The sequence below is a fragment of the Oxyura jamaicensis genome, chromosome 2 (genome assembly GCF_011077185.1).
Source record: "Oxyura jamaicensis isolate SHBP4307 breed ruddy duck chromosome 2, BPBGC_Ojam_1.0, whole genome shotgun sequence".
NCBI lineage: Eukaryota > Metazoa > Chordata > Aves > Anseriformes > Anatidae > Oxyura > Oxyura jamaicensis.
The window spans coordinates 12,381,915-12,404,885 of NC_048894.1; the positions used below are offsets into that span (position 1 = coordinate 12,381,915).

Sequence of the window (22,971 nt, forward strand, 5' to 3'; positions counted from 1 at the left end):
AACAAATGGAAACCTCCAGGCTTACTGAATTCTCCTACTGATGTTTTAAATAAATAAATCACAGAGAGGAAGGTCCTTCTAATGGTAGGGCTAGCTACCATTAATTACCATTAGCTAATATTAAATTATAGTGGCACAACCCTAAATTCCAAAGAAAAATACAGTCCTTTGATTTGATTTCTACAAATACATGGGCAAATGGCCAAAATGTACTAAGAGCCAGCATGACATTCCTCTCTTACAGAAGTAATCAGTCCTACTGCAATCAAAGCTACTATTCAGGCAAAGACAACAGGCTAGCTGCCTGATTGAGTCCTACAGAATAGAGTCTAGCAATGGTTTGAAGACTACTGAAAAGAACGGAGAGATGTACAAGAGATGACGAAGAAGCCATAAAGTGAAAACTTTTAGGTATCAAGAGCCTACAAAATTACCCCATATTTTGTTAATGCATAGAATGCAGATTCCATGCCTATTTCTGGAACAAACTAAAAGAAACCACGCACAACGTAAACAAGCATGCACACAAACTTACTGATGTCAGGGCAAGTCCAAAACTTGTAGACTGATGTTTCAGCTGGATTTCAATTTTGTGAAGTAGAGCTTCAATCCTGTCTTCCTCAAATCCCTTCCTTTGGGAAGGGGTAAAGAGAAAAGGAAATCACATCCATTAGCACTAATCACTCTAAGTGTAATTATGAAAATGAATTATAACATCAATAAAGGAAGCATTACAACATGATGACTTCCACACTGAATTAAAATCGATATGACATAATCTTATCATGCTGTGTCATTTAGTAAAACAGCACTAATATCATTAAACTCTTGAAGGTTATGCTGATGAATGTGCTACAACAGAGGAAGTAGCAGATAAAAATGTTCGAGTATTGAGCAATATAACTTCCTTCACTGCATTTTTTTTTTAAAAAACATAACTAAAATTTTAAGGTATATCAATATGCATGCCCGTATTATTATATATACATTAATATATTATTACATTACTATAAATATATAATTGGAAAGGACTGTCTGATAGAACTAACAGTATTCTTATAAATTTAATATTACTCACGCAATAACTTCATCAACTGTTTTAGCAATAATCTGTTTCACAGTATCAATGTCTGTCTCAGCAATACCCTGTAGACCCACACTGAAATAGGCTTCTCTTGTTGAGCTATTAAACCTGCAACAAAACATTCAACTCAGTTACAAGTACTAGAACTTCAGCATTAAACTTCATAGGAAAGGTAGAAAGGGAAACACACTCATTCATCATTTTCACATAGAAAGGCTTTAAAAGCCAGAAAGAAAGAAAAATAATTACCAAAGAGACAAGAAATTGAACTTAAAGTGCTTTTTGTTCATTTTAAGTAGTAGCAGCTCACTGTTAGGAAAACATATGGCATATGATATTAGAGAAAGAAAAACAGTTACAGAAGAAAAGCTATTATTTTCTGTTCATCTTCCAGTTCATCAGTACGTACTTTCAGGTAACAAAGTCTCTTTTGTTAAGCAAAAATTGTAGCTACCTGTAAAACTAAACATACATTCTACTTAAGCAGGCGAGTGAAACATAACTTTTAAATTAGTACATTTAAAGCATTATTTGCAGAGCTAGCGGTGAAGGTGAAGTGTTCTGTGTTTACTGCAATTATTTTCAATACTACCAAACAACAACAACACGTTGTAAACCTGTCAGACATAGTTAACTATAAGAACTCCAATATAGAGAGACAAACTGATACTTGCAGAATATGCAGCATGTAGCTGTTCAGACCAAGGATAACAAACAAAAAGCAATAGGTGTTCAACTCTAAACATTCACTATTCCACATCTAAAAACTACAGAAGGGGTTCAATGACAGACTCAGATGTCAAATTGAGGAACTGTGGACTCAAAATTTGTCTTTATATTGATTCATCTGCAGAGTTATTAATGCATATTAGACAATTCACTGCATAGATCAACACCAAATTAGTACAGTTAGCCCAAAAAAGGCTTAACTGAGGAACTACGGAACAGCTGAATCACTACGTCAGTGGTTGAAGACAGATATAATGCCCTGTGGTATTAAGATGTCTACATAGCACTGGAAATTCATGACACAGGTTTTGCAGCACTCCCAAAAAGGGCGTTTTTCAGCTATGTAGAGTACCCCAAGGCATTACAATCATACTAGATTAATAAGTTTAGGTTTCCCACTCAAACATCTGAGGCAGTGGAGACAAAGCATGATTATTGTCATCCTCAACTTTAAAATTAGTCAGATGAATCATGCCCTGAAAGTGATTCTTTCTGCTGACACTGAAGTCTAACTAGGATGAGCAACCGAGCCTGTAGTTAGTTAGGTTAAGAGAATCCACCCATCTAGTTTGCAGTGCAGAGCTAGCTCAGAAGACTGTTTGCAAAAGCTACAGTTTGAACAAATAAATACTAGCAGACATATCCTTCATATTCTGGCAATGGCAAATTAGCAGCACCTAATTGCACAAAAAGCACATTTGTACCAAGCCTACCTACTACTAAATCACAGGATTAAAGCAAAAAAGCAAATGTAACAGTACGTAGAAAGAGCAAAAATTAATTTTAATAGTTTTCTGAGTAATACTAAAGGCACAAGATCAAAACTCTCCAAGCAACTAGCACACTAAAACCGTAGCGTGTTCTTATCTATGCATTTTTCTTGTTCATAAACAAGAAACAAAGCTGTACTACTGTTTTCACTAATACAGCTTCTACTGAAGTATTTTGACAAGCCAAAAATTACACTTGACAGTAGTTCACTGGGAGAAACCTTTAAGATTCTTCTGATGTGGTCTACCTTGCCTGCATGAGAAATGACTTTTCCCAATTTGATATTCATTTGTAACTCTTCTAATACTGCTTATCGGGATGAAATGCAACTTGTAACACTTACCCAACATCAGGAGAAAAATCTGTACCAACACCAGACTCGATTAAGGCTTTGTAAAAAGGAGAATTTGGTCCATCAACCAACAGTGAAGACAGCAGGCTCAGCGTGAAAGTTTCAAAGGTGTCTGTAATGCTGATGAAAAATTATTAATTTTTAAAAGCCATCAAGCTCCAAATATGTCACATCAAACACCACTGAGTTAATTTCAGAATAAATACTTCTACTAAAAAATGTAGGGGAGACAAGGGAGAAATAACTGCCTCTTATGAATACCACACTAAAATTTAGGAAACCAAGAGAGTTCTGGGCTTATGCTGAGTTACTTGTTCAAAAACTTGAATTATTAATCATAATAAGCACTAAAGCTCTGCAGATTCAATTAGGCTGTAAGGCTGGATGAAGTTAGCATTTGGATCATACAGAAAAGCCTGCACATCAAAGGCAGTTCAAAGACAAAAAGCCAGTGTTCCCAAAGCCTAATCCACTGAATAGTTTTGTAAGATAATGGATGATTCTCCTTACCTCTACCTGCTAAAGAAAACGACAAGACAAATTTTACTTAGTATGTAAACTTTCATTTACTAAAAGAGGATTTGTCTAGTACTACCACATAGCATTATTTAACTTAAAGGTGGCATTTGCAAAGAGGGGTGGGGGCAAAACTCCTGAATCTTCCTTAAAGTTCTAAAACAAGTTTTTGATTGAGAATTTCATTTTGATAGACTTACTCTGTCAACAAGTAGCTGACACTGACAGTCGTCTGCTTGGAAGGATCGGCAGCAAATGAGTCTAAGCCACATGTTACATGGTGTTCTCGCTGTAAAATATAATAAGTACATATGATGCAGACTAAACTCATATCAGACTTACAAATAAAAAAATGACTGCATCTTTATAGCATCTTCTTTCCAAAGATTTAAAATAATTTCACAGATTCTCCTAGATAAATACATAAATACAGGATATTTACTCAGTATACCTTGAAAAATTAAGAGTGGTACTTCCACCTTTTATGAGTACAGAAATAGAGAAGAGGATCAAGAAAATCCGGTCATAATTAACACTCTAAGCTTGATTCCAAAGAAAAACTTAAGCTCCTGCACAACCCAGAGAGGAAAAGAATATAAATAAATAAAGTGGAAAAAAGTTATTTTAACAGCAATGTTTGGAATCTCAGGTAAAATTTGCTGGGTAAGTTTGCTGACAATATAAGCATCAATATTCTTTAAATACCTAGCTCCAGATGCTTCAAATAGATAAACGCTTGTTCTCCAAATGCTGAGGACATTTGAATAGTGAAAATAAACAACTGTATAGAGTTATTACTGAAATTGAAAAGTATACAGTGATGCAGAGTACTTTTTTTTTGTTATTCTATTTTTTTTTAAACACAAACACACTTTTAAACAAACAAAATAACCCCAGCAAGTTGGGCTCAGTTATACTCAGTTTCTGCAACTCCAAGATTGGACGGGCATTTCTTTAAAAATTATTCTTTACTTGTTTTAAATACTTACAGGCTTTTCCCAGAGTTTCTGTTTTGGGATGTCGGTCTTTGATTCAATTCTTTCAAATTTTACCAATGCTTCCTCATGAATTTGTTTCAAATGTTGCTCCAGTGGAAAATTACCGTAAGTGAAGAATCTGCATTTGAAATGGAAGTTTGAAATTAAACATCAGATTTTACAGGAAACCTGTAGGAACAGCTTTTATATGTATTTATTTATTTATGATGTTTTTTTTTTCTTCTGAATTTCACGTGACTTCCAGTGATTCAGTTACATCTAGAAGAGAACATGCTTTGTAAGGTCTATAGTTTTAAGACCCACCACATTTTGCCACATACATAAACCCCACAGATCTGCTGGTAAAATTTCAAAATGCTTTTCAGCATGTTTTATTCTTTGGAGTCCACAAACTAGAATTCAGTTAGTTGCAGCAATATACAAACTTATAAGAGAAAAATACTTGTAATCGAAACCAGAATCTCAACGCTCTAATGTTTCAGAGGACAAGATTCTTATGGTCCTCACATAATATATAAAATACTATGATACATTTCTTAACTTATCTATTAAACAGGGTTGGGTTTTGCAGGTCACTGTGCTAAGTATGCTCTTCTACCTACAAGAAACATTGCTAACTTCCGTTGGATTAAATATGAGCATGGGGTATGTCTCGGGTAAATATTATTACTTGATTAAAATCTAAGCTCAGGTACAATGAATACTTGGGACGATGAGAAAATAAAGCATGGTAAATTCACAATCATGTCACAAGCTGATGTTCCATAAATGAATTAATCAGACTAACAGATTGACCACAAAATTAGTACAGAAGAAAGAATACTATAGATTTCCCTCCACATCACCCTCATATTTTCAAGTAAGTTGACTTTTAGCTTAATGACCTTATCAGTACCAACAGAATTAGTGTCTGACTCAAATGGATATCCGTTATTTAGAGCCCAATACAGTAATGTGATTCAGGAGCAAATAAATAGCAATGCATTTGTAACTTCTTTTAACTTTTAATCTGTTGATTTGAAGGGGATTAGGAACCCCTAAACTCATCTGTGCTACTTGTATGGTAACTCTCTACCGTTACTTACAAATACTTACTATTTTGTATTTGTTCCATTTTCCCCCAACCCATATAAGTTCATGGTAAATTATCTGTAAATAAAAAACTTTCAAACAAATCCTTATAACCCAACAGGCACACGTAGTCTAGAAAATGCCCATCAGCCACCTCTTTTCAGAAGCCCCTACTTCCAATTCACCCTTTACCTTTCTCCCTAAAGCAACTTCCTTGCTTTGAAGCTATGATAGCTGCTGGAGGGTCTAAGTTATATTGATGATGATGAGCACAGAAATACTGTTCCCTCACAATGATATAAATACAGTGCTAAGTCAGTATATAACCTAGTAAATTAGTCACAAATTTCAGATACCTGGAATTGCTTGGATGATAGTGTGTGGCATGAAACTGTTTAAGCTGCTCCCATGTAAGATCAGGAATACTTAACGGATCTCCACCAGATACTACACCATAAGTGTGATCAGGAAGGAGTTTATTTTGCAGGTGCTGTGCAAATATCCTCTCATTATCTGTCTTAAGAGGAAAACACCACATTTTAGTAAAAGTCATCAAAACATTTTTAAAATAAAAGGTGCTCAATATGAGCTCTGAGTTCTAACTTACACAAGAACTCCCCACATAAGCATTTCGTTAAGCAGTATTCTGATACCCATGTAATTTCATAAAATTAGCTATGTTACACCAACATAAAATTCTACAATAAAATCCATTAGCAAGGCTCTTTTCTCTATATAAAGAAACTTTTAATGGGCTAACTTCAAGAATAAACATGTAACAGTATTGTCTTTACTGAGGACTTAAATTTCATAAAGCAAGAACAAATCTCTGGTGCAGTAATGCTGTTGATAACCTGCGACTGACACCGTGTAGAAGAGCTAAAGCAAAAATCCACAAAACTTACAAATGCCCCTTTCATTTCATTAAAAACAACTCCTTTGAAGACCAGAGGTGTCTGAGGATCCGTTGGGTTCTCGTGTTCTAACCTCCAGCCTTCTTGCCTGAAAAACATTAATAACAGGAAGTGTTGCTTGGGAGTTCAAGAGTTGGTGTTTGTTTTTTTTTTTTGTCTTAAAATCTTTTTTAGATCTAAAGTTTGCATACATCTCCACAACTTACCAGAAATCTAGTTGTCGCAAACATGGGAAAAAAGCTGCATCCAAGTACACTGACAGGAGATTCTGGAAATCCTTGGGATTTTGTGTTGAAAATGGATAGAGTGTGTAATCACTAGCTGTGTACAAATAAAGGTAAAAGAAGAGAACTTCAGAACTTCAACATCTGAGATGCATTTTGCTCTCATTTATATTTAATCCCTCATCAATATAAATAACTGGAAGAGAAGAAATTTACTAATTGACATATACTAATGCAGTAATTATTTGTAAAGAAAACCTCATGTTAGCCAAACATACAAAAAAATAAATGTCTTTTAGTATACTATAAAAATCCAGCTCTACTGGGCCTTTGTAACTCTCAAACAAAAAAGATTTATTTTATTGCCTTGCCTTGTTAGTTTCTTAATCCATCACTCACAATTTTGAGTCTCTTATTCACACTTAATAATAATGGCTCTCCAAAGAGAAAATAAAGAGAACCAACTGAAAGTTCTACTGCAGTAAAACCTTTTTGATTTGAAGCACTATTATTTACTGCAGGCTCACCTGTGAATGCATTCATGAAAGTTGACAACGATCTGTTTAACATTTTAAAGAATGGATCTCTGCAAGGATACTTTTGAGAACCACATAACACTGTGTGCTCAAGGATATGTGGGACCCCAGTGCTGTCCATTGGAGTGGTTCGGAACTGTATACTGGAAGACAGACAGAACAATGAGGAACACATTTATTTGCGATAAGTGCACCCACCTCCCATCTGCAGCTTAGATTCATGGAAATATTATTACTGCCTAGTAATTAATGTGACTTACAGTGAGATGCAGTTACTGAGCTTTTATGAAAGACTGTGTTGAGTGCTCAGCCATCTCTGCTAGAAGGGGTAACACTTCTGCAATTCTATTTCTATTGAAAGTTGCACAGAATTTTTCAGCACATAACTAAACACTAGAACTAGAGGTGGCTCAGCAGACAAACTATATAACTAAAGTAATTCATAAACCAACAGCCAATATCAACATCTAAATTTACATCCTATTGGGAAAAAAAATATTTTCCCCCTATTATTTAGTTTAGTAGCTGAATAACACAATTTTTTTTTCCTCTCTTCTGTACTGGGTTTATATAGCAAGGGTTTGGTACCAGGGGGCTGCAAGGGTGGCCTCTGTGAACACAGCTCAGCAGCTGCTCCTTGTCGGATCATTTCCAGCTCCAGACGGATCAAAAAAAGAGACCAGCCACTAGTCATAGCCGAGCCATGGACAACATTGGTTGGACTGCTGTGAGAGCAGATTTAAGAAAGGGAAAAAGAACTGCTGTGCTACAGCAGCTGGGAGAGGGGAGTGAGAACTAGCCCTGCAGGCCCCAAGGTCAGTGCAGCAGGAGGGCAGGAGGTGCTCCAGGCACACAGCAGCAGTTCCCCTGGGGCCCGTGGAGGAGCCCCCGGTGGAGCAGGTGGATGTGGCCTGGAGGAGGCTGCGGCCCCCCCAGGAGCAGGCCCCGGGCCAGAGCTGCAGCCCATGGAGAGGAGCCCACGCAGGAGCAGGGGGCCTGGGGGAGCTGCTGCCTGGGGGGACCCATGCTGGAGCAGTTTGCTCCTAGGGGATGGACCCTGTGGTACAGAGCCGTGTGGGAGCAGTTCTTGATGAACATCCCCCGCAGACTCAGTTCAGAAGGACAAAGGATGGCATCCTGTGGGAGGGACCCCACAGGGAGCAGGGGCAGAGAGGGACAGTGAGGGAATGGTGGAAACGAAGCATCAGGGACTGACCGCAGCCCCCATTCCTCGTTCCCCTGCACAGCTAGCAGGAAGGACATAGAACAAGGTGGATGGGCATAAAAAGGTGTTTTTAGTTTGCTTTTTGTTTCTCACTGTTCTAGTTTGCTAGTGATAGGCAGTAAGTTACATTAATCTTCCTATGTTGAGTCTGTTTTGCCCGTGACAATAATTGTTGAGTGATCTATCTGTCCTTAGCTCAACCCTTGAGCTCTTTCTGTTGTACTGTCTCCTCCTTTTTCTTTGAGGGGGATTGAGAGAATGGTTGTGGTAGAGTTCATTGCACAGTTGGAAAACTATGATCTAATCACTATTGCTAAAACTTGGTGGGACAAACCACAACTGGAGGAATACAATCAATGACTATAAACTATTCAAAAGTGTCAGGCAAGGAAGAAGATGCGTGGGGGTTGCCCTTTATGCAAAAAAAAAAAAAAAAAAAAAAAAAAAAAAAAAGAATTGAATGCATGGAGATGTCTTTGAAAAAAAGCATTGAAAAATAGATTGTCAGCTTACGGGTAAAAATCAATGGCCAAACTAACAAAGGAAACCTCATGGCTGGTGTTTAGTACAGGCCATCTATCTGATCAAGGGGAGGATGCTGATGAAGCATTCTTACTTCAAGTACAGGAAGCATCCTGCTCTTAGGATCCTGCTGAGGGACTTCAATCAGCCTGATATCTGGAAAAGCAGCACAGCAAGCTGTAAGCAGCTCAGGAAATTCTTGGAGTGCACTGAGGATAATTTCTTAATCCGGGTGACAGACAGCACAACCACAGGGGCAGCACTATTGGACCCGCTGCTTACCAACACAGATGAACTAATTGGAGAGGTCAAGAATAGTGACAGCCTGGGCTACAGTGATTACGTCTGGTGGAATTTATGATCTTGAGGGATATGGGCCAGGCCAGTAACAACAAGACCCTGAATTTTAAGAGAGCAAATTTTCAATTGTTTAAGGAATTAATGGATGGGACTACCTGGGAAAATTTCCTCAGGGATAAAGAGAGGAGAAAAAAATGGCAGCTCCTAAAGGAGATCTTTCTTGAAATGCAAGAGCTCTCAGTTTCCACGTGTTGGAAATCAGGAAGAAAAGGCAGGAGACCAGCATGGCTGAGGAAGGACCTCCTGATCAAACTGAAGATAGAAATGCATAGGAAGTGGAAGCAGGGACACATACCCTGGGAATAATATAGTGATGCTGCTCAGGAATGTAGCGGTGGGATAAAGAAAACTAAGGCACAGCTAGAGCTGAATTTGGCAAGGAACACAAAGAATACAAGCCCATTGATCAGAACAAGGAGACTAAAGAAAATGCACCCCACTGATAAGTAAGACAGGAGAACTAGTGACAACTGATAGAGAGAAGGCTGAGATACTCAATTTTTTTTTTTGCCTCGGTTTTCAAGGGCAAGCACTCTTCCCACACCTCTTATGTTCCCGCACCTCAAGGCAGGGAATTTTAAGAGAAGATCAAGTTCAGAGGAACCTAAACATCCATGACTCCAAGGAATATGATGAGTTGCATCCCAGTGTCCTGAGGGAAACTGGCAGGCTCCATCATATTTGAAAAGTCAGAGCAGACAGGCAAAATCCATCAGGATTCAAAAGTATCACATCCATTTTTAAAAAGAGAAATAAGGAGAAGTATTACTCTTTGAAAAGAGTAATAGGGAACTATCCAGCAGCTGCTGACCAGTCAATCTCACCTCAGTGCCCGGAAAGATCATGAAAGAGATTCTCCCAGAAGTTATGTGGATTCATACCAAAGAGAAGAAGGTGATTAGAGACAGCCAACCAAGGTTGTCTCTAATCATAGCTTCAACAAGGGCCAGCTGTGCCCAACTAATCTGGTAGATTGACCGTACAAGCAGACTTGAGAATCTTGTCTAATTGCTGCCTTCCAATACCTACAAGGAGGTTATGACGGAGACAGGTTCTTCGCATAGGTACACACAATGGAAGGCCAAGTGATGGTGTTCATAAATTAAAACAAAGAAGGTTCCAACTTGGTATTGAAGAAAAAAATAATAATCCACATACGATCAGTCAAACACTGGTAAGAAGTTACCCAGAGAGGTTCTCTGCCTTTGGAAGTTTTCAAGGCCTACCTGAATCAATTTCAGAAGAACTTCACTTGAGTTAAGTGCTGACCCTGTTTTGAGCAGCACACTTTAACAACAGCTCTCATAACATCTGTTCCAACCCGAATAATTCTAAGGAAGTCCAACACAGTAATTACTAGTATCTTTGTTATCACAGGCAAATCCAGTTACAAAACTGAATTACAGTTTATATACCTCAAGTCGAAGCCGAGATGGAACATGCCATATATATATTAATGTTTTACCTGAATAGATTATTGGAGTCCTCTCGAGCCACATGTAAATATTTGGCTCCTGTACTGTCATGACTAAGCTTGACTGCAGTCAGGAACAACTCAGGAACAGCTGTCACCTGTATTAGAAGAAAACATCTACATTAGAATGTGTCTGCCATGAGATCAAATAAATTAAGAAAAATATAGCAATGATCAGTTTGCTGATCCTGTACATAACGACACCATATGCAGTATTTCATAAGGTCTTTGTTTCTACATTTTATGAAAAAAAATATGTACTTAAATAAAAAAAATAAACTACACTAAAATCAGAGAACTCTGCTCTTCCAGTATAGATATTAAGACCAAAACAATCTGATCACAAGTTAAAAGAGAAGACATATATTCAAATACCAGTGGTTAGGGCAGCAGAAGGAAAACCAAGGAATCAAGGAACTCAATTCTACTACTAGTTCTGTGACTACCAATAACTGCTTGCAGATTACCTTCATTCTCTGCTTCTGCTTTTTTTCTTTAAAAGAAGTAAAAAGTAATTCCACATATTATTGCTATTGCAAGTTGTTAACAAAGCAATCAAAAGCAACTCTGGGGATAAATTTTACTTTAGTGTCTTCTATAAAACAACACACGGTGAAGCATCAATTATCTGCCCATACTTTTAGAAGACCACACAATGTTCAACATTTATAACAGACACGCACACTCCCATGGCATTTACATTATTTACTCTGGAATAGCACAGTCCCTACAGGATCATGTGTTAATGATATCCAGAGAACTTAGTTGCAGACGGATAAATATAAGCAACTACTATATCAGTTTTTAAAGACCAACCAAAGCATCTATGCAAATATTTGCACTGTGTGCAGGCACTTGGCCTCATTTTGACACTTCCCCACCAAGAGAAAACGTATCTGCACAAACGCACAAGTAATGCCAGCAAAAGGCAATGCCTACCTGACGTACAGTGAAGCCATGGATTTGCTCTCCTACCCTGTACTGCAGCGCTCTTTCGTTGGCAGAAACGCTCTTCCACCTCCACGACTTCTGATTCAGAGACCTGAAACAACACTCCTCTTTAAAGCAAACACGGTCTGATGGCAGCGCCGCGCCAGTGAGTGAGGCCTTTCCCCCCCTGCCCGTGCTGGGTGAGGGCAGCTGAGGGGCAGCCGCCGAAAACGCGACCGCTGCCGGAGCCTCCCTGCCTCCCTCCCGCTCCCCCCCACTCCTTGCCCACCCTCACCGGCCGCGGCTCAGCAGCCCCCCGGCCGCCCGGTAGCGGCTCCACATGGCTCGGCAGGACGGGAACCGAGAGGAGAGCAGAGGACGGGCCGGGGACGGGCCTCGCAGCTGGAGCGGCGCAGGCGCCGCGGCCCCGTGGCCTGCAGTGGCGGCGGGAGGCTCCGCCCGCCCCGGGGGGAGCACAGGGACGGGGCCCGGGGGGGGGCTTTGGCGGCGGTGGGGCTGGGGGCTGCTGACCTCGAGCTGTGGTGGTGGTGTTTGGGGGAACATGGCCCGAAAACGTTTGATGTTGGGAGAGGTAGGAGAGACTTTGAGGTGGGGAGGGGATAGGGGGGAAAGGACACGACAAGAAATAAAAAGATAAAGCCGACTCTATGTAATGTCTTTGCACGTTATGGAAGTTCTCAGGAAAATCAAAAGCTGTGTTGGCTGTAAAGGGAATATTTGAGAAAAGCCTTTTTTTTTTTTTTTTTTTTTTTTTAATAAATAGTTACATGCCTTTCAAGGACTGTCTGCAGCTGTCCCTGGCCATGAATATCAAAATATGAATTTCATATTCCACCACTGTGAAATGATTTTGAGAGGGAAAAAACAAAACAAAAGAAAAAAACAAAAACAAACAAACAAAAAAGAAAACCAACAAGGGGGAAACTAAACCAGGGCTGAATCCTTCAATTGTATCTGTGTGTGCAGAGGCATTATCTCCTGCACAAGACCTTTCTTACAGGAATGGTACACATTAGATAAAGAGGCAAGCAGAAATGTACTCCAGTCAGTGTGGTAACAGGGGCATCAGTGAAGATTCAGCAGACACCATTATACCCACCAGTAAAGTGCTGGTACATTGGATGTCCGTGCTTAGGTTTTTATTCCTTCCATTTTGCACGTTATTATGGTTTGTAGGCCATAGCTTCATAATGGATTACATATCTCACTTTTCATGAGGTTTCAAAGGAGGACAGGATCTGCAAAGTTTGACCACCAAATTACCAAGCCCTCCTTCCTAAACATGAGTCTGGTTAGCTATTTAGACATCATAAGCCTGATTCTGAAAGCAGAGAGTACGTGGGATTTTAAATAAATTCAGCGTGAGCAACGGATGCTTGGCACATTCCAAGCTGCTTGTCTTCACATCTTTGCTTCAATATAGACTGAAATAAAAAATAAAATAGGAATTTAGAGCACCCAGGGAATTTTTGTCTCTATCATCCCTGACCTTTTCCTCCCCTTTGCTGTCTGCCTCCCGCTGCTGCCTGTGCTCAGTCTCTGCGGTTTCAGCATCATTGCACGATTCTCACTGACTGCCCTTCACTCGCCCTGCCCCTGCTGCTGGTTGTGCTGCCCTAATGCACACCGTCCATCTCCCTTCTAGCTATGTGGCTCCTGGTATTTCATTTCCTGTTTTTCTCTTCTGTGTTTTCCGTATAATTTTCCCATTTCATTAATTTTTAAATTAAATAACACAGCCAATAACTTGCTCTAGTTAAAGTTTGGATGCTGTTCATTAACCTATATAACCTATCATCTATCTTAATTACATTTTTTTTTTCCTATTCATTTTTAAGTCTAGTGGAAAGATTCAGTAACACTCTTGCAAAGCTTACGAACTGTGTACTAGTGAGTGTAATTTGTTTGCTGCCTGTTTCCTTTATACCTGATTTCCTCTCATTTAACTTATTGTGTTTCTATTTTTCTTTCCTGTGTTCCTTTTTTTCTCTGTATTTTGTTTCAGACTGGACTAAAGTCACACCAGTTTGATGGGAGCTGCTTTCAGTATATACGTTTCTATTGATTGAACAAGTACTGATGAGAACTTATACATTTTTTCAAGCTAATGAAACGTTGTCAAAAGAATAAATGAAAAGAAGTACTTTGAGGATTCACATTGAGTGAATTCAGAGTGAGTTCAGTGCAATTTTCAAATATTTCTAAATATTTTGATATATTTATAGTTTATTTTCTTATAGTCAGAAAAAAATGTTAACTTGCATCAATTTTTATTATAAAGGACATTTCTTTTGTCTTTTATTTATTTATTTATTTATTTATTTTATTGTTGACTATTCAGTTCCCTAGTTTTACTAACACTTTCCTAATTTGGCCATGAACGACTGTCTCTTTTTACAGATTTCTTGTCAACATTATTGAGTTTGCTTCATAGTTTAAGATCCATCTTAATGGAGCATCAACTGACATTCTGCTGCAGACATTTATTTATTTTTAGTTGATGTTTATATTGGAAGGATGATTTACTGGCTGTCTGTTTTCGTATCACTGACATAGCATTTGACAAGCAACCTTTCACAAACTTAACCAGTCTGATTGGGCAGAGTTTCAAAATCTATCAAACGTCACTTTTAAACTTAAATTTAATCACAAAATGGAGGACTTTTATACTACCCCTTGGACAACTTTAAAATATTTTTATTTCTCCTGTTATTGTTGATGATGTATTTTGCACATCAAAGCATTTCTTCTGGGAAATGGAATAGAAATTGATTTTTTTTTAATTATTATTATTACTAAATGTCTTTTTTCCCCATATTATTACTGTCTAGGATTATTTGTTGCACTAGTAATATAAGAGTGGAACATTATATTATTTGTGAATGTACAGGCACACAAACACATATGTATATATTAATTTCATAAACATGACTTTTGCATCTTAAGAATTAACTAAGAAAAATCTCACTGCTATGTAAAAGTATAAGAGATAAAATGATCTTCATTGGTTCATCTTGACAAATCACTTAAAACTGTTTGAATTATGTTGATCAGATTTTGCTTTCAGTTATCTAGTGTCAAATCTAACTAACTGCACTTACATCAGCTTTTAATTGGTGAAAATAAGGTGACAATTTTATCTTCAATGTTTGAGTAGAGAGATACCTTTACTTGGTGCTATTTCACCTCAAAAAATTTTGTTTTCAATGATTTACAAGTATAGCTAAATTAAATAGTTGAGTTAAAGATTCCTGTGCTTGCACTAGCTGTTTATTTCAAAAGATTCAACCAAAACTATTCAAGATTTAAAGTACTAGTCTGGGTTTAACTAAGTAATCTCATTCTATATTTTCCAGAGCAGAGTTTGGTCCCTCCCACTTGAGAGTGTTTTCTTCTTAGCTTTTTGGCCAATAAGGCCCAAATTTTACCAAGTTAAAATCTCTGAAAAACACGTAGTAGATGCTTGCTGTAACTGAATAACTGTATTTTTTATGGTATCCTGTACCAAGCATGCTTGGATCTCAAAATTTCTGCCTGCACAGAACACAGACTGCATCTACACGTTTCTTCTAGTGTTTTCCCAGGGCTAAAGTTAATAAAAATTATTTCCCTTGTGACTGCTTGTTGTGGTTTAACCCAGCAGGCAGCTGAGCACCACACAGCTGCTTGCTCACTCCCCCACAACGGGATGAGGAAGAGAATCGAAGAAGGTAAAAGTGTGAGAACTCACAGGTTGAGAGAAGGACAGTTTAATAAGAAAGGAAAAAAAAAAAAAAAAAAAAAGCACACAAAGAAAAGAACAAATACAGCAGCCACGCCCTGGCCAATTCACCTCAGCTTTTACTGCTGATCATGATGTCCAATGGTAGGGAATAGCCCGTTGGTCAGTCTGGGCCAGCTGTCCTGGCTGTGTCTCCTTCTAGCTCCTGGCACACCCCCAGCCTCCTCACTGGCAGGGCACCGTGAGAAGCTGAAAAGTCCTTGACTGAGTTGTTTAGCAACATTGGTGTGTTATCCACATTATTTTCATCCTAAATCCAAAACACAGCACAGTACCAGCTTCCATTGAGAGAATTAACTCTGTCCCAACCAAACCCAGGACACTGCTTCACACTCCCAGGGAAGAGACAAGATTTTCTGTATAGCCCTCAACTGTGTGTATAAGCAACACAGAACTCCTTATAAAGGTCAGAAAAAGTTAAAGTAAAAAAAGCTAAGCTCAAGGTCAACTGAAAGATAGAAATTTAAAGGGGATACAGTTGGCATGTCAGAAATTTTGCTTTGCCAGTGGAAAGAATAATGAGGAGACTATCTGTCTGTCAAACCTTTTCCGAAGGCCATGAATAAAGACGCTGTGAAGGGAATTCATGACAATTGCAGGGCATCTGCTGAGCTGAAAAGAATAAACTTCAGCATCCCAAATGCCCTTGTTCCCTTCACACACCACCCATCATGTTTCTGAGAAAGGATCTGGTGACTATAGTTCTTTGAGAGGATGTTAGCATGACTGCAACTTCAACTTTATCTTGAACTTCACTGTACACTTAGCTCATGTATCAATTTCATTTCCAAAATTATTCATATTCATATTTTTGCAAGTATTCACTTCAATAAAAAATATAAATAATAAAAAAAATACCCAGCCAAGGTTTCTGCACCACAGGTCTCATCCAATATTCAGCAAGTCACTAAAATCAGTATTTTACAAAGCAAGTTTGCTAGGCCTCAGCATGCCTCCTAATTTGCTCTGTTTCTTTCTGGACAAGATTGTAAGTAAAAGACAGAGAAGGAGGCAGAAACCGATGCCTGTGCTGCTGCTGCTGTTTTCCTGCTTCTTTCCTACCTTCAGAAATGCCTGTTTAGCCTGAAGCTAAGCTTTGGGGGTACCCAAAGAATGCCTGCCTGTTAGCAGGAAGCCTGTCAGAGGCAGGTGGAAGGTTATTAAATGTGTACATGGTAGTGTGAAGGGAGTGTATTCACCACAAAGACCTTACAGTAGGAAAGGGAATAAAAACCACAGGTAATGTTCAGTGCGATGTTTTTTTGACACTTTCACTTAAAGACGTCCTACAAGGTAGAAATACACCCTGCACTGGGCTATGTGACCCTGTGCAGGATTGATGCTGGAGCTTGCAGACCCTTCTTTGAGGATACCTCCCATTGCTGTAGTGCTAGGAGCAGGTTTTATTTACAACCAATGATATGAGAGAAGGAAAAGAGGAAAATCTTGTGTCTTCCTAAAATCTTGCAGTAATGTAGTATATCACAAGTACTTCTTGAGTTTTACCTTAACTAAACCAGAAAACCTGGTGACAGTCAAGATGAACACCTTACTTAACAGTTTACACTTCGATTGATTTTACCATCCTCCTTCACATCTTTTTCTGCATTTTTATTAAAAAATTTAAATATTTGAATTGCTTACCCTGCTAACAAATACTGTGACGGTAAAGAATTCAGGTAGAATAAGGAGAGAGAAAGGTAGAGGAAAGGTAGGGGTCAAGGCAGACAAAAAATTTCTTGTTTCTATAAAATGTCTTCGTTCTTATGCATGTACATAAGTGAAGCTAGCGTCACATCAATATTATTTGTAGGAAAAAGGATATTGCAAAGGATTATCATTAAGTGAAAGACTTTGTTATAGATAATCACAAATACAGGAATGGAAAGCTGGTATACACTTCCGTGTCTCTGGGGGTAAGGAGAACTTTGTACACATCTTGTTGTGTGCTGCCCCCAAATTGTAATTTAATGCTATATCCAAATTCTGTATGAGGAAGTTGTTAACAATGGCAGCTGAAGGAGAATCAGTCTCAGGGTTAACAAAGAAAAACAATGAATTATCAAGTGGCAGAGTTTTATTCCATTGAATTGCTGTAGGAAGATAACAGTAACACAGGTAATCATGGATCATCAGAGTCCATCTTCGCCATCAGAAAACAAACAAACAAACAAACAAAATACTCCCTAATAAGAAATTCCACTGTTGTCCTCTTAGACACGTTTAAAAAACTATAATCCACAAAACCAAGAAGAGGATAAATAAGTAGAAAACTCTGTCACCTGCTTCATTCTTGACACTTACTGTGGAGTGTCCCCACTTTATAAATTTTCTTTTAGCCCTAGTTGGGTTTTATTTCATTTCTTAACTTCTTTGTTGCATTAGGGTCAGACAAGCCAGAAGAGAGATTAATGCTGTGCAGATATGGTCTTTCACATAGCTCTAATAAGGTACCTCAGTCCTGCTCCTGTCACACTGCTGACAAAAAGACTTTATTAAGACCTTAAGAATGCAGGTACACATTCAGGCCAAAGTGTATTCTCCTACATAAAGGAGTTACAGAGTTTATGCAGAGTTAAAAATTTAATTTAAGGCAGCTATCTGCCTGTACCTACAAAACCACATTCTAGATCCTGTGGAGCCACAGTAATGGAAAAGAATGAAATTTATGTCTTGCTTTAGTAAAGTTTAGTTTAGTAAAACATATTCTGGGGAGAGGTGGGACCTAGTCCATGTCTGATTCTGTTCAGAGTAATTTGAAAACTGCTCTGCATCTCTTTACATTTCAGCTGTCACATGCAGGAAATAATGGTTTCTTGTTATCTCTTACCTTTCATTTTGGGAGGAGGAGGGAAGAAAGGTAAAAAATATTTAACCCTCAAATTTCTTACATTTTTTTTTACGTAATTGTCAGGGTAGCAGGGCACCCCTATGATAAAAAGCATCTTCTAAATATAAAGCCAGAGAAGATTCATAAAAAAGTAAGGTCCACACTTGGCCCTTGGTCTCTTCAGATCCCTATAAGGCCCTAAAACATAGTTAAGGTGAGAGGAAATTTAGTTTCAATTACCTGAAGTAGTGAGAGCTGTATTACAGCTTACTGGGGCAGTGATTTTATAATATGAAGCTGTGCTGCATGCCCCTGTGCATGGGAGAAGGGCCTTGAAGAAATATAAGGGCGCAACACCCCATGAGTAAGCTGTAGAGTTGTGGAAGTTGATGGCAGGCTAACCATCTTAAGTCTTGTTCCAGTTGCCTTTTGGAAGAGGTCTTTGAGCAAACCATATCTATAATCTAACCAAGATTTTGTTTCAAGACAAATTTGTACACTCCAAAAGAGATTCTGAGAGTGAATTAATATTTATGTGATGTTAACGACAAATATGGTGTAGCCAGCTCTGAACTCCAAACGCCAGAGAATCAATTATTTGCTAATCTTCAGCTTTTCTTATTAGAATGCTTATTTGAACACTTAGTGTACTCAGCTGGATGTATGCTGTCAGGCTTAGAGTAAAAATGCCATATTTGCATCTCTGGCTGCTTCAGCTATCAGAAGTTTGTTATGGGAAGAGGAGGAATGTAGACAAGTTGTTCCATGAGCAGCAGAACAACCAAATATCATTTTTTTTTGGCCACATCTTGTACACTGAAGTGAACCAATTCCTGTTATATGTCCCTGTAATGTGATGGTCTCAGAAGCCTCTCATCCTGACTATGGTTTTCCATTGCCCATACCAGCAGTGTAAAATCACAGAATGGATGAGGTTGGAAGGGACAAAATCATATACTGTACTTGATCTGGAGTGATGATGCATGGACAGCTTGCTCAAAAAACTGAGTATAAAATGGATGAGCTCTTCCTGCTTTTCTATCATCTTAACATTTAAGTTGTTCTGCTGCTCATCTGTCTCTTTTAACAAAATATGGCATTTAATATCCAAGACTTCTGCTCTCACCATGTTCCATTGCAAGTAGTCAGTTGGTGGATGAGAGGGGAACTCAATGACAGGCAAGAAAAGCATGAGCTGCAAAACCTAACTGTCCTAGAAAACCAAGTTAAAAACAAGTGTATAAGTGACATAAAGTTAAAGTAATCAAAACATTCTCCACTTCACTGGCTGTTTCTGAAAAAAGCAAAGCAATGTTATAATTTAAATCATACTTGGTTTTAGATTTCTTACTGGCTCTTACGCAGCTGTTTAGCATGCAGCACAAAATGCAACTTCACTTACACTTCATTATTATAAACAAGTGCTAAACAGAAACCATCTGTATCTTCCCCTGTTAATGTCTACATCATGCTGCAGTTGGCCAACTCTTATAATCATGTTCTAGACATGAGACACAATTGTAAGACTTATTAAATATCTGTATTTTGTGCTATCATCTTGTGCTATTGAAGTAAAACTTTAAAATGTGTAATTTTTGTGAAGATTCAGAGTCAAAACACTTCAGAAATGTTGAAGATGGTGCATTTTTTTCCCCGATTTGCTCAATAAGCTTGTTTTCAGTTAATCTGTTAAGTCTCATGGGCGAAAAATGTCTTCTAACTTACATATGGTGTAGTCAATCATACTGAAGTAAATAGTATTTTATGAAGCACACATCACTGAATAATTGCCCTATAGTTTTGTTTTTTATGGTGCTTTCAACTTATTCATAGATGTACAAATAGCCATCTGGAAAGGGAGGCGCACAAGTACTGTTACCACCACTGTACTCACAGAAAGGCAGAAGAGCATACCTGCCTAAGGACAGCTGTAGCCTGTGCAATCCTTGCATTTTGGCGAGGGTACAAGTAGCTTTCATTCCTGTAGCAGTGGCTTTCTGCTAAGTGTTACTGGCAGATTTACCTAAGTAAGGTTGCAGAACTGAGCCAGGGTTTTTATCATGCACGTTTTACTTTTACTTATATTTTCAGGACATGTAAGACTCTCTCCTTTGAATAATCTATAAAAGCTTCAAATAGGCAATGTGACCTAATCTGCTAAACGATCCTATGCTTTGTCAGATGTAAAATATTATCCAAAGTGAATGAAATGAGGTGGTTTGAAGTTTTGAAAAGATGTCTCTGGAATGTATGAACATATTTGTTTCATCTTCCACATGTAACCCAAATAAAGAGCCCATTATGATGTACTCCACATAGTATACAGTTCATTATGTTCAGCAACATGTCTTTCCCATCTTGTAGTAAAGCAAAGTATTCTCTTTCATCTCTGTTCCTGATAAAGACCTGCCACCTCTTACTGCTTAATAATTGAAGGCAACCTACTACCGAAGCTTAGTGTTGGATGGCAGCCTGCACCGATATGAAAAAGAACCAAGTTATTATTTTTGATGGCTTTAGTAGTTATTAAAACTGAAGACTCTATACCACAACTCCATGAATCTTTTAAATGTGCCACTGACTTACAAAAAGAAACTCTGGCCTTGCTAAGATGAAGGGTGACTTGTACATCACTATAATCTCTACTTCAGTCACCAGGTCTCACTTTTGCAGTTGGACAAAGAATTAAGATTGCTATTATTATTTTACAGATAAGTTAATGGAATTCCATTAATTAGTCAATTGGACTCAGGAAAAAGATTCATTTCTTTCTCATAATCACGCAGCACCTATGTAATGAATCCCTCCCTGACATGCGTGAGTGAAACTTCCTCTGAAGTTCCTATAGGATTGGGACACTTTCTACAGATACACAAATCCATTTGTATGTATTTGAAATTCAAATATGTCTTTATCTTAACCCTACACGATGAATTTCAAAACAAGACAATTTCACAAGTATCTGTTTTGCATAAATGGATTTTCCAAACAAATAAGTATAGTTTGAACAAAGACTTCTCAGTCACCTGTGTGGTTTTGTATATTTTGACAATTTGTTTAAAGTTACTTTTCTTGGGAACATGAAAGATAACTCAGGAGTGAATCTTTCACTGGACCAGCAAATTCTCTGAAGACTGTGTTTGCTTATTTTGACCAAAATCTTAGCAACCTATGTAAGAGGAACTCATTAAGTTAACATGATATTTTCAATCTCCCACATTTTTAAAAAACAAACAAAAAATTCTACTTCACTCTGGCTTGTGTCCATATGTATGTGGAATGTATATGTCACAGCTTTTTATCTGTTTGGATAACAGAATGATAGAATGGTTTGGGTTGAAAAGGGACCTTAAAGATCATCTAATTCCCTCCCCCCCCCCCACCCTCCCCCCACCTCCGCCACGGGCAGGGACACATCCCACTAAAAATCTTGGATACTGTTTAGCAGAACCCCCTCCTAGAACTTCATCAGGAGTTCAGGTTGTCCCCTATACTGAGGATAAACTGTCACATCATATCTTTCACAAACAAACAGAAAATGAAGGGGATGTGAAAACTGCTGATCAAATCAAGGACCACTGCAAATAGGATCAGCACATCAAGGTTTTGCATGCTGTTTTTTTTTTTTTTTCTGTCATTTTATCAGGAGAAATGGTACCCAGAACTAGACTGCACTATAACTACAAGTTATATAGTCACAAATAAAATAAAATAAAATAAAGAAAAAATCCTGCATGTAGTTGTGAGACTTTGGCAAAAGGGAATTAAAAAGGAAATGGAAGACTTTAATTGAAAATGTGTAGCTATGAACATTGAATACTTGAACCCTCAGGTGAGCTTCAATACTTAGTGTCAGTAAAATACGTATAATAATTTTCATTTTACCCATACTATGTATTTCACCTTCCTGTACTTCGCATGTCTGAAACCTTACAAAATGAATGCCTAATAAAAAAACTGCAGCTGGGCAGCACATAAGTGGCAGACGACTATATCCTACAGCAACAGCTGAGCATAAAAGTGAACATGATAATAACTTTGACTTATTCAACTCTTAAATATGTCTTAGGGTACAATTGCACTCAGATGAGGCAATGTCTAACCCTGGCATACAGAAGTGCTCCTCTAGGCTGGAGCCTTTGCCCTCTCGCAGTTTGTGTCCTGTTATTATGCTCAGCTTTACCATTGTGATAGCTCAAGCATGTGCAGTTTGCCATTCAAAAGAGAGCCAACAAGGCTTTCAATAGACAGAATAATGTATGCTCTGAATGTGAAATATGACATTTATCATTAGAAAAATCACTGTACATGTAAAAATCCCTAAATGTACGTGCCCCAGGCCTGCTTACAGATATCTTTCTTTTAATAGCTCACCAAGCACGCATTTTGCCTTCAGCTAGCTGTGTTTGGCTAAGATAAAATATTTACCTGTGTTATGTACTGTATCAAGCATCCCTGTATAGATCATACACATGTAAACACTTTAAATAAAATACCAAACACACAGTTTTAATCTATAGATTCTGCTGTCTTAATGTTGGCCCCAGACCTTCTTATGGCACTTCAACACTTTCAGAGGGAGGCTTGATGTAATCACAAGAAGGGCTGTATTTAATTGCAGAACTGGACAATC

At 38.2% G+C, this 22,971-nt stretch overlaps 1 protein-coding gene across 1 annotated transcript in view; it reads right to left on the reverse strand.

The window, feature by feature from the left end:
• Nucleotides 1-12,161, reverse strand: part of PITRM1 (pitrilysin metallopeptidase 1) — a 28,831-nt gene extending 16,670 nt beyond the window's left edge. The window contains exons 1-12 of the mRNA XM_035316447.1: nucleotides 12,002-12,161; nucleotides 11,716-11,818; nucleotides 10,768-10,874; nucleotides 7,187-7,338; nucleotides 6,642-6,756; nucleotides 6,427-6,523; nucleotides 5,878-6,038; nucleotides 4,442-4,568; nucleotides 3,653-3,741; nucleotides 2,928-3,056; nucleotides 1,079-1,192; nucleotides 536-632 (exon numbers count right to left, since the gene is read on the reverse strand). Of these exons, the coding sequence (XP_035172338.1) occupies nucleotides 536-632; nucleotides 1,079-1,192; nucleotides 2,928-3,056; nucleotides 3,653-3,741; nucleotides 4,442-4,568; nucleotides 5,878-6,038; nucleotides 6,427-6,523; nucleotides 6,642-6,756; nucleotides 7,187-7,338; nucleotides 10,768-10,874; nucleotides 11,716-11,818; nucleotides 12,002-12,048 (1,338 nt within the window). The 5' untranslated portion in view covers nucleotides 12,049-12,161. The remainder of the gene's footprint in view (nucleotides 1-535; nucleotides 633-1,078; nucleotides 1,193-2,927; nucleotides 3,057-3,652; nucleotides 3,742-4,441; nucleotides 4,569-5,877; nucleotides 6,039-6,426; nucleotides 6,524-6,641; nucleotides 6,757-7,186; nucleotides 7,339-10,767; nucleotides 10,875-11,715; nucleotides 11,819-12,001) is intronic.
• Nucleotides 12,162-22,971: the final 10,810 nt, after the last annotated feature.